Consider the following 12,920-nt stretch of genomic DNA (forward strand, 5'->3'; position numbering starts at 1 on the left):
TGACCAGAAAAATATTTATTTTTAAAATTGCTTGCTTAATATTAAATGAAATTACTTATCATGAATTGATTGTGTAGTCTAATCTTCAAATATCTTTATTTTTTGCTTGGATGCAAGCATATATTTGTAATAACAATTTTTAAAGAATTTCGATATGCATTATTTTCTGTTTATGTACAATTTTCTCATGAAGTTTGAAAATAAATAGAAAATATTTTTTTAAAAATTAACGAAAACTATTATTTTTTTAACTAGAAGAATTCCATCTTCTGAAAAAATAAATAAATGTACTTTTTTGTTTTTCTTTTTTCCCTAATTGAAAAGTTCAATTTTTTTTTCAGTTCAGTTAACAGCCTATTAAAGGTTTATAAATGCTGTATGAATTCTTTTTTTAAGCATATGTTTTTCCTTTTAATCAAACATCTGCTGGAAGGAGAGGGGGAAGAAATGTTACTTTTACATTTATATCTTATTATTAGGGTAATATTAACATGTCAAAATAGAGCTCATAGTTGATTTAATGACATCTTTTTTTTTTTAGATTTTGGAAATATTTTACAATTCCAAGATAGAATTTCTCTGCTGTATAACTTGATCAGCTTTCATCATTGAGCAGTATACAATTAATTTAGTACCTATATTGACAGCAAACAATTAATATTTCTTCAAAATAATATGTTCTGGCTTTAATTAATATGAAATGAATGCTGCAATCTGTTTAACTGTTCAAGGTTATTAAAAAAATGGAAATTTCTGTAAGTTATATTACCATGTTGTTTTGTATCAATTTGAGATCTCTCACCTGGTCAGTTCTGTTACATGGATTTTTGCTTTTATCATAGATGAACTAATGAAATTTTCGAACTTTCTAGGCAGAAATTCTTCCCTTTTAGCTTAAATCAAACGGTTCCATCATTCTTCAATATACATAAAAGACTGGCATTTGAAATATCATAGTTTTCTCAATCTTGTATAGAGAAATCAGCCCATCAATTGACATTTCTTTAAAAGGGAGATTCATTGCAGATAATTAAGATGACATGGGAATAATACAAATAATTCATCTGTCTTTTCAAATTACATTAAAAAGCATTGAAAAAATTTCTGTAAGTAAAGGAGAAAAATGAAATACAGAGAAAGGTTATTGTAATAAATGTGAGAATTTCTCTATATTGTAATAAATTGATTTTAAATTTTATAATGTGTGTAATATAAAGAATTGCTTTTTACTGTTCTATTATAAAAATTGAAGAAAAGTTAGATGCGCATATAAAGATGATTAAGAAGTGTTATTACGGTAAAAGTGCTATGTTTGTCACATATTCATTCATCTTATGTAAAATTTCAAATCGTGCACATCTCACTATAACAGGACACATAAATAGATAAATAAATTCTATATATAATCCCCCCCCCCTTTGACCTTTTTTCTCAAATATAACTTTTTCATTTTGTTCCGCTTAACAAAAATAGTCACGTCTGAGTATATCGAATAGTTTGTATATTTGAAAAACTGAGCTTATTCATAGATTGAGGATTTCTTAAAAACAATTGACTCTTCAAAATCCACATTTAATTGGAATTGGATGGATAAAAATTCCGATTTTGCTGAATGGATTCGAGAAAATCCACAAAATCCATTTGTTGCTAACCGCTTGGGGATTGTGGAACTTACGCTTAGTCGCATATGCTCTCGCACATTAAATATTGTCATTTGCGCTTACATTGTAGGTTTACTGGGACTTAATTGCCTTTGGCAGGAAAACTTGTTGTGCATCTAGAGGGGTTGTAGAGAATGCACATTTCTCGTATTGATAAGAGAATGATTGAGGGTTCTTTTTCTTGAAATATTCACCATTTTTTCTCACAGTAAAACTGTTGATTTCTCTTTAAGAACGCTAGGAACATTTTTGAAAATTTATTTTAGATTAGGTGCTCTGTGTGTTTGCTTCCATTATTTTCTCTCCATTATTTTGATCTGATTTTAAAAATGAATAACAGGGTTGAAGTTTTCGAAACATTAAAAGGGAAGCCCTCAGCGGTGTATAATGGATATCAATATCGGCAATATCACTGTATCCTTAAAAATGTAGTAACATGGCTCTGCATAAACGAAAAGTCCGAAAAGTGTAAAGGGCTGCTGAAAACAAAAGACAACTGTTCTGTCTGAAATGTGTGATTCTTGTAAGCCGGATGATCCTCAAATCGACTTCAAGAAATATTTAGTAAAAATTAAAAAGGAAAGCTCGAGATTATCATGCAATACCCAATTATCATCAGTATTCGAAATTTTTAATGATGTAAATAAAATAATTATTACATTTATAATCTTTCCTTTCGAAAACTTGATTTGTTTGGATATTATATCATGCCAAACTATAATTTAAACTAAATATTAAGAAAAAATTAATTACTGCCGTGATTGTAATGTAGTCAAAAATAATTTGAAATAAGCTTTGAAAAATTGCCGCTAAAAACTATAATTATATGAAATTTTAGAATAAGAAACTTCTATAATAATTGATGTAGATAAAAAAGTTTCAAAAATTGTTAATCTCAGTAGTTCAATGCATCATTTTAGTAGGAGTAAAACTGTCTTAACATTTATTTAAATCAGATTCATAATGGAAAAGAAATTCAAGTAAAAAAAAAAACAAAGGAAGAAATGTATATAAGTAAATTACTTCGATCATAGTATTCTACCAATTATCTATTAGTTTTAAATTATTGAATGCTACATGTTTGTTACTTAAAAAATACCGATGAAATATGGTCATATACCAAGTTTTAAAAAATATTGACTGCCAGAGTTTAATTATGTCCAAAGTCAATTTGATATTTAAATAAGTAGCATTAAGAAGCAAAATAAACTTTTTTTCCTTTCAAAGAATAATTCTTTATGTTATGAAGAATGATATATGATTAATGTTATATATGTACAAGGTGTCTCAAAAACCTTGACTGCAGCTTTCAATCTTTAAATATTCATCATAGACATATGCTGTAAATTACAAAGTTGTGTAAAAAAAAGGTGTAAAATGTTATGAAATTGATTAAAATTTTCAGGGAATTAAATTTCAAAAAACACATAATTTAGATTTTTATACGGACTCCGTACAAAAAAAATTCCTAGTGAGTAAAATGTGCCCCATCCTCTAATAAGGTCATGTACAAAATTTCAGCAATTTATCACAAAAAGTCTCAAAGATATGACACTAAATAAATGCTGACTTAAATCACTTTTCGATGTCTGGATATGAGTTCACAAAGAGAAAAAATCATGTCGGAGGTTCGTGTTTGAGGGGTTGTACACAAATTAACAAAGAAAGTAATGATTAAATAAATAAATAATAATTTTGCTATTTATTGGTTCAAAATTATTAAAAATTTGTGAAAATAATAACTTAAAAGAAATATTACATAAGTTTTTTGTTTTTTTTCAAGTTCATTGACTGTGCTATTTTTAAGTTATATTCTGTAATTCATGATATAAAATTTTAAAGTATTCTTCAGGAAGCATAGATTTTAAAATTTGTATTTAAGACTAAAGATATAAAGCATATTTTATTGCCTTATGGTGCATTCCTGCGTCACATCATCTGCACTGAAGCTGTAAACATTTACATTGTAATTTGTAACTGACCCTTCACCAACTTTGTTTTAACGTATCTTTGAGAGTTTTCATAATAAAATTCTGAAATTTTGTACATGACCTTATTAAAGGATGGGGCACATTTTACTCATTGGGAATTTTTTTTTGTACAGGGTCTGTATAGAAATTTAAATTTTGTATTTTTTAAAGTTTTATCCCCTGAAAATTTTAATTAATTTCATAACATTTTGCACCTTTTTTTTACGCAACTTTGTAATTTACAGTGTATGTCTGTGATCAATATTTATGGAATAAAAGCCACGGTCAAAGTTTTTGAGACACCCTGTGTGTGTGTGTGTGTGTGTGTGTATATATATATATATATATATATATATATAATATAATATAATATTTGCAGCAGATAAATAGATTTCAAGAACTATTCTGCCTTTTTTTTATGCAACACATTAGGCAAAAAAAAAAAAAAAACTTTTGTTTATTTTAACATAATTTTGTCAAATATTCTTTTTAAAAAAAAAATTTTAAATCATGGTAATTCTATTTACATTATCAATACTGTTTTTATACAGAGAAATGTCTTATGATGTCTGGTAGAGAATGTATGTTTTATAAGAAAGTTAAAGAAAATAGATATCTAAAGAGAACATTTTCGCATACGAAATTTGAAAATTGTATATTGGATAAAATAGGCTATTTAATACATAGAGAGTTGAATTTTTAGGCCATGACAAGACTTAAGTTTTGGCTTCAAATTCAGGTTTCAATGATATAACTATATTAACAAAATTAACAACAAAAAAAATCTAATGTAATTGGGCACTAAATAGAATGATTAGCGTGTTCCACACAATTATCATTCTACAGATTTTGTTTCCTTCACAATTATATTTGTTGTATTAAGAAGAAAATTAGCTTGTTGTTTATTTTAAAAGGAGTATTTTTAAAATAAAGAAATAAGGAAAGTCGGTCATATTTGAATCATCTAAACAGTTTTTAATGAAAACTGATAGAAAACTAATTTCAATAAAGCAAAATCGGTACACTTTTTGTAGTTTATTTGCCTTTAAAAATGGAATAAACTTTCTGAGAAATACATTTTAAAGTAGAATAAAACATAGCCTATTAAAATTGTTTTTACAATCTAATTAAAGAAAATGTTTCTCAAATACATCTCTAATTTCTTTAAGCTCAGTAATGTAAAATATTTTTTGGTTTTAAAGTTCATATCAGCATATAAAATCTGAACTTGAGTTTGATATTTTATGAACTGTAGCATTTCTTTTCTTTTTTATTCGTTTGTTCCCCAAGATATAAAAACACACAACCTTATTTTTTGTATTGTTTAGTGTCTTTAATGTTAATTTATTATATATTTTTGCTTTAGTTTTTTCCAATTAATGATAATGATTATAACTTCTTTCTGAGAGCTACGAAAGTTCTTTTCACCTGATCATCACATTCAGGAAATAATTTAATTTAAGCCCCTTTTGAAGGAATTTTTCCCCTCCAAAATAAAAAAATGATATAATATTACATTAATTGAAGAGCTTAAAAATTTGTTAGAAATTAACACCTTTGACATCTATATAGAATTGTATTATCTTAATAATATTTCGGAATATATGATCGAATTCAAGTGCCATAAAGACTGGCCTTTTGAGGTAGGCAGCAAAGATTTATCAGATATCTACTGATGAAGTTAATGCATCCCTTAGTTCAGATACAATGCAATAAAAATTAACTGAATTTATTGGTACCATACCATATACTTTTGTAGAAAATGGAACGAATTAAAGAGCTTCTAAAAACACAAATATGTAGCATATGAACAGAAAATTCGATTGATGATGAATTTCTTGTACAAAGAATTGTTTTCACTTTTCCAAAAGTGACTATTTTGAAAATTAATGTTTCTATCTAGATCAAAGCAACATCCATCTCACCAAACAGCATTTTTCAGATAAGAAAATTTTGATTTTGCCACAGGACGGGCCTATTTGTTTGATTTTAGATGTCAATTAGATGATGGAATTTTGAGTTCTGGATCAACTATTTGTAATCAAAGGGTAGTTAAAAAAAATAGGGTAAAATGTCAATTTATTCATCACATATATGACCATTTTCACCAGTTCTCTCAGGTTGAAGTAAGAATTCTGCAATTTTTAATCACTAAATCATTCAGACTATTAAAATGTTGGGAACTAAAAACGACATTGTTTTCTTCTAGAACTAGAGAAGCATTGCAATTACATACAAAATAAATCGTCATCATAACCAAAATGTTCTTGTTCTCTTCTTAACTTGTTCCTAAGTGCAACCACCTAATACTTTTTACAAGAAAAAAAAATGATTTCAGAAACCATGTTTAGTTTTATCTTATGACTTAATATTTGCTATTGTAATTTCAATTTTGATTACGATAAAGGTCCAATCTATATGACTCTATACTTTTGGCAAAAAATTCTGGGGAGGGGGGAAGAAGAACGAATGAAATACAAAGTAATATATTTTATTTCTAGCTTTCGCTCGTAAATAAATTTAGGACAAATTGAAAATTAGCATTAAATCATTGGCAGCGCTTTTAAAAAATAGGCAGAAATTTGCTACTACATTACCTACGAATAAATCTTTAGCTCGTGATATTTTATCAAGAACTAAGTGTCTTAATGTAGTACATAAATGTTGCAATTACAGTTGCAGTCAGTTGCTGGTACATTGGATTATGTATATTTAAATCTGACAGTAAATAAGCTTGAAAATGAAGTAATATATTTCAGATTTGAAGGAATGTCAGTAATTATCAACATTTTCTTATTCAAAATGTTGTTTTTTTTTTCCTGGAAATTAACCAGCAGTTATTTTTAAAATTACAAATATGATTCCTATCTTATTTATTTTAGCCAAAGTGCTTATTATTTTGCAAAAAAAAAAAAAAACTTTAATGTAAAAAAAAATACTTTAGCTTATTTCAAGTATTAGCTTGTGGAATATACATACATATTGAGAGAACAAATTATTGATACCCATTTAAATTTGAATTTAAAGCACTTTCTATGTATTTTTTTTTTTTTTTTTTTCATTTTGTTAAATAAATTTAAACTGCAAGAGATATAACGATTAAATCCTCATTACAACTGAAAATTATTCTTCACTTTATTAGATTAAATGTGTATTATGCACATCAAAATTATAATTTTTTAAATGTCTTCTGTGTGGGAAAATTATAAACGTGTTCCTTTATAAAAAGTTTTAAAGTTAATTTCTCGCATTTTATTTATTATTTACAACTGTCGTCTGAAATGCGGTAAGGGTCATCAGTATTTTTCTCACAGAAGCTTCGTTTCGTTATCAGAGACATGGAGTATCATTCTCATTTTGACAGTGATTTATTACCATATGGCGTACTTTGTAAAATCGCCAAATCTTACATGAAAGATAAAAGTTATGATGTTAAAAGTTATAACCTTTTTAAAGCTTGAGCGCAATTGATACTATTTAATGAGTTTGCTCAAATGCGACTGGGCGCATCGGACAAACAACCACTACTAGTTTTCTTTGTAATAAGATAATAAGTTTAAATGATATGAGAAAAGAGACAGTTACTAGTTATGCCAAAAGAGGAAAGTATACAAGATCGGCTGCTAGTTCAAAGAATCGTCATTGATGTTGGAATTAGTATTTAAAAGGAATACAGAAAAGATGGCATGTCAAATCCAAAAACATTAAATTGAATGTCCAAAAATAAACTGATTTAACATTTTAGTTAAAGAACAATAATGTAAAGTTGAATTTTTTATGAGCATTAAATTTTTTTTACGTCAAATTTGTCTTTTAATGCATTCAATCATATATTGGAAATATTTTTACATATGTTCACTAAAAGTGAAATAGTTAAAAAAAAAGATTTTTGTTAGGCCATACAAAAATGCCATTAAATGATTTGTATCATAACAAAAATGTTTTGGATTTTATTTCACCCGAGTTTATAATTTTGTGTGACTTACAATTAAAGAGCATGAGAGGTAATATATATCCCTTCCTCTTAATATATAAATTTTGTCTTATTAAATTCTAATTAATAAATAAAAAGAAATTGTCATTTTTTGTATGTAAATATAAACTTTCTTTTAATATGTTATTATTTCAAATAATGTTACATTTTTGCCTTCCTTCCTTTTCTACTTTTTAAAATCGTATTGCATTATAACTAGCACATGAGTGCTATTTACGTATTTCCTTATTTCTTGAATATAAACGCAGGGAAAACGCTGGATTTTTTTACAGATTTGAATGCAATCCTATATTTAAATCTTCATTTATTGAAGAACAGTGCATTATTATATGAAAAACGAATGGTTGGTTTGTTTCAACTTCTTAATCGAAAACTCAAATTTCTCCGGCATGATCAGAACACGCAAAGATCTAATTTGAAATTTTGCTGAAAAACCTAAATATGAATATAAAGAAAGGCTTTATTTAATGAAAAAATTCATTTAGATGATTTCTATTCTGATATTTTGAAGTGCAAATAATTTCTTGATTTTTGGAAAATTGTAAAAGTTATTCTTGTGCTGTCATATGGCAGTGCGGTTATGGAATGTGGATTTAGTATCAACAAGAATATGCGGTTTGAAAATCTAAAAAAAAAGATTCTTTAATTGGTCTAAAAACTGTGTATGATGTCATAAACTTTTATGGAGATATTTGAAATGCTCCGTTTCAAACGATTTGCTTTAGAATGCTAAATTAGCATACTAAAGCTAATTTAGCATACAAGATATTATATGAAGTTTTAGAAAAGTAGAAAAAAGCAAAAGAAAAGTCCAACGAATGCAAAGCAGCATTGCAAATAAAAAGTTTTTAAAGAAAACAAAATAAAACTGATAACTGAAAATTTGCAGGAGTTGAAACTCAAATATCTGAATTGGGAAAATAAATAAAAATGTCAATTTTCCTTTGTTTTTTGTTGTCATTGAATAGTTTGCATCACGATAGCAAAAATGTTAATTTTTGTTTTATTTACCCGAGGCCTTAATTTTTGTGCAACTTTCTATTAAAGGGCATGAAAGGTGATCAGTATGCCCCCCCCCCTTCTAATGTGTTAATTTGCTTAAATTCAAGGCAATAAATAAAGGGAATTTTTTTTTCTGTATGTGAATATAAACATTCATTTTATATACTATTATTTTGAGTAATGTTAAATTATTGCTTGCTTTTTCCATTTATTAAAACTATGGAGTATTGTTATTCCATTGTAACTAGCAGATAATTGCTGTTCATGCGTTTCCTCTTATATTATATATATACAGAGAAAACACAGGGAATTTTTTTCTGTATTTGAGTGAAAACTGATTTAATGATAGCATTTTATTTCGAGATAATTTAATTAATTATTTTTGCTGACTAATTTTCTTTTAAATTGAAAATACTTTCTGAACACATATGAGATTGCAAGAGCAACTACATTTGAAATCGTAAACTAAAATACTTTAAGGTGCATTTTTCAATTTTCTTTTAATTAGTGAGTATTTAATTAGCTGGTAAAAAGCATTGCTTTAGACTGTTTGCAGATGAATACTGGATCTTTTTCAGTATTTGATAATTACTTCCCGTTCCATGATTATTCATGTAATCAAGCACGTTATATGTTTTTGGTGTAATGAAATATCTAGTTTTATTGTAATGTATTTATAAAGAAAAATTTGCAACACTTTTTATCTAAAATAATCAGATTAACATAGATCTTTTTTTTTCAGTGAAGAGGATCTTGAACAAAAGCTTAATGATGAATCATCCTATTCCTCATCTATACAGAATGTGACAGATGAGACTCTGATGTCTGAATCAGGAAAAATGAATTTCCTCATTAAACTCCTAGAAAATTTGAAAAATGAAGGGCACAGGACGCTGGTATTTTCTTTATCTCGAAAAATACTGGATATGATTCATAGGATATTAATTAACAGGTTAAAAATTTCATTTTAATTCCACAGAAAATTATTGTATTTAAATTCTTAACTGAATGCACTTGAGTTATTTTTAGAACAAATTTTGATATATATTTTGAAGCATAGTGGTTTTCAAAAAATATTACAGGGAAAAAAAATTAAGCCTACATTTTTACGAAATAATCATTTATATCATAAGTAATTTGTTGCATAGCTAATTCAATTGTATACAACAAACTAAACATTTTTTTCAGAACTGAATTCAAAATCTTTAAGTGATAAATTGCCTCCTAATTGCATAAATTTTCAATTTTTTCTATGGCTAAACTAATAACTGGAAATCATTTAATGATGAATAAGTTTCTAGCCTTAAAACTTGAAGCAAATTTTTTTATTAATATAATAAGTAACTTCAGGTAATTAAATTGGCAATTACAGATAGTCAGTTAAAATTGAATTGAATATAATGATGAACTTTTCAACTTATCAATGCCCAATTTAATTTAAAATATAGATTTCAGTAAATATCTTTTAAATTATATTAAAAATATTGTGATAAATTTAGTGCTAACTTTAATTGAACAAAAATTGTTTTAATTTTTAAGAAAATATTGGCAAATAGTTTAAAAAGTAGCTTTATAAAAATGTATAAAGATATATATTTAAAAACTTAAAATAATCGAGAATCTTGAAGATAAACCATTGCAAAAACCAAAGAAATTCAAAATGATGACAATTTGATTTCAAATTCCAATTAGTTAATGGCATATGTTAATTAAAAAATTATTTATAAATTTGGTCATAAGTATTGATTAATCTTATATAAACAGAATAAAAAAACAATAGAGTGTATTGGTCATAGAAGTAAAATCTAAGATTTTGTTCTGATTTAAAATAAAAGGTATATATATAGTTTAATACTCTTAGCAGAGTTTTAAAATATTTATTCAAAAGTTTTATATTAGTTGAATATATTTTTTAAACTTATCTATTCATTAATTATAATTTACAACAGGTAATCTCAACTCTTTATTTTGATTGAAAAGTGTTTGAAATCTATTCAATATTACACTGGAAACCCAAATTAGTCAAAACGAGAGTTAAATAGGGAAAACGAGTTTTAACTGACAGGGCTTGGGAGAACCCAAATTAACTAGGGAAAATGCTTTCTAACTGACAATGCTAAAGAGAACCTGTTTTCTCTAGTTATTTCAAGAGTTGTCCAATTAAAACCATATGAATCTAGATTTCTTGCTCGTGAAATTTTCAAAGCAAGTGCAGTTGTCTAGTTTTATTCATGCTAGAACGTGTTTGTACTATTGATTATTTACAATGAGTAAAGAAAATGTTAAGACTTTTTGCACCAAAAATTGTAAAAAGGAATTTTTTGGGCAATTACAGTTTTTTACATTTAAAAAAAAACAAAAACAGAATAAGTTTAAAGCTAATACATATGATGAATACAGCACTCTCTCATCTAAGGTTGAACAAGCAAAATCTGCCTTTAGTATGACCTTTTCAGTACCGTAGATTGAAAAGGTTTGACATTTTTGAAATCAGTGGAGTAAAAAGTTGGTTTCTTCAAATGAGCCCATAAAATATTTACAATTGAAGAAATTTTTGATACTATCGAATTTGTACATGTGGCCATAAACCTTGGCTTAGCCAGCCACAGGGCTCAGTCGAGAGGGCCAACCATGATGTACAAAATATGTTGGCTTCATAGATGGAGGATAATCAAACTATAATATGGTCCAATGATCTTCGTTTTGTCCAATTAATGAATAACAAAACTCTAAGTTCAAGAATAAAACAATCGCCATACAAATCTGTGTTTGGGATTGAACCAAGAGTTGGAATGACAACTACAACCTTGCCATCAGATATCATAAATATATCGAAGATGTGGATGTGGATTTTCGAGGATATGAATGCAGAAGAGCGAGAAACTGAATAACCATAATCAGGGGAGCATATGCTTGCTAGTAAGTCGACTGACATTTTTCTAATTAGAGAGGAAGTCAAAGAAACTTTAATAAAACAAGCCAAATGAATGAAAAAGATCTCTGATACAACACATCCTGAGTTTGATATTGGAGGTAATGTTGTTGTACCCATTCCTGATGTTAATAGAGTAAAAGCTGATTTGCGAAATCTCATTGGTATAGTGCTTATAAAAAAATTAAGATGGCCTGTACAAAATTGGCACGAAAGATAGTTCTGAACAAACTGTATTCATAGTAAGAAATGATATTTAAACTTAATTAGTTCATTATTTATCCAATAAATATATGATTTTTACTTACATTAACTTTTTAAGTATTTATACAATAGACTATAGCTAATCACTGATTTCCAGATCTCAATTTGATTTATCACCGCAAATTTTCTTTACTCACGACCACATAATAGGGACATTTCGCTGAGAACAGCAGCAAGAAAAGGAACTGTAGAAATTGGAGAATAACTTATTCTTGTTCGTTGCTCTTGTAAAAATCGCTTGTTATCGCTGTTCTTGTAAAAAAGACTGTTCTTCAAAGAGATGTTTCTGTATTAAAAAAGGTTCTCTTTGTAATTCTAAGTGTCACTGCAGTTTGCAATGTCAAAATAAATAATTTATAATAACAGTACTATATTAAACATTCAAATAGAGCATTTTTTCCTTTAAAGATAGGTTCTTTCCTTAAACACTGTATTAGTAAGTTTAATTTAATACAATAATTTTGTCTAATAAAGCAGTAAAAACACGTATAAAATGGGTTCTCCCTAGCGATTTTGAGTTTCCACTGTAACACATATACTTCATATTTTTGAATTCGTATTTTTCCTTAAAAACTTTGATTGCTTTCACAATGTTGTATCAACAAATTACCATGTTTGTGAAATATTATCCTAAGTTAAAAGTATGTCCTTCGTTAATGTGACACATATACATACTCTTACTTTAAACTTATACCATTTCTCATATAATTTGATTGTTGCTTATTTGTTATTTATGAAGACGAATGAAAAATTTGGCAGTTAAGAGTAAAATAAACAAATAAATTATTTTTAAACAAGTATTTCATTTAAATTCTAATTATTTTCTCATTATTATAGTTGTAATAATGTTTTACTTTGTAACATTTCCTATTTCAATTACACTACGTATAATGTTATAAAGATCGATAAAAAAAATTAAAAGTGGATTATTTACTTTTTTTTACTTCCTTATTGAAATGAGCTGTGCAATAGTTGATGTTTAAACAGTTTTATTTCATTTCTCATGCTTTGTAAGCATCTAATTTTATAATCAAATTTCCACTCACTTTCTCATATGCTGGGATTCTGAAATTATGTGCATCATTAGTTCCTGTTGG

The 12,920-nt window shown here is 26.9% G+C and overlaps 1 protein-coding gene across 3 annotated transcripts in view; it reads left to right on the top strand.

Moving 5' to 3' along the window:
- Positions 1-12,920, top strand: part of LOC129980537 (DNA excision repair protein ERCC-6-like) — a 120,904-nt gene that overhangs the window by 67,750 nt on the left and 40,234 nt on the right. For all 3 annotated transcript variants that reach the window (XM_056090878.1, XM_056090876.1, XM_056090877.1), the window contains one exon: positions 9,370-9,579. In XM_056090878.1, the coding sequence (XP_055946853.1) occupies positions 9,370-9,579 (210 nt within the window). The remainder of the gene's footprint in view (positions 1-9,369; positions 9,580-12,920) is intronic.

The sequence above is a fragment of the Argiope bruennichi genome, chromosome 8 (assembly GCF_947563725.1).
Source record: "Argiope bruennichi chromosome 8, qqArgBrue1.1, whole genome shotgun sequence".
NCBI classification, from domain to species: Eukaryota; Metazoa; Arthropoda; class Arachnida; order Araneae; family Araneidae; genus Argiope; species Argiope bruennichi.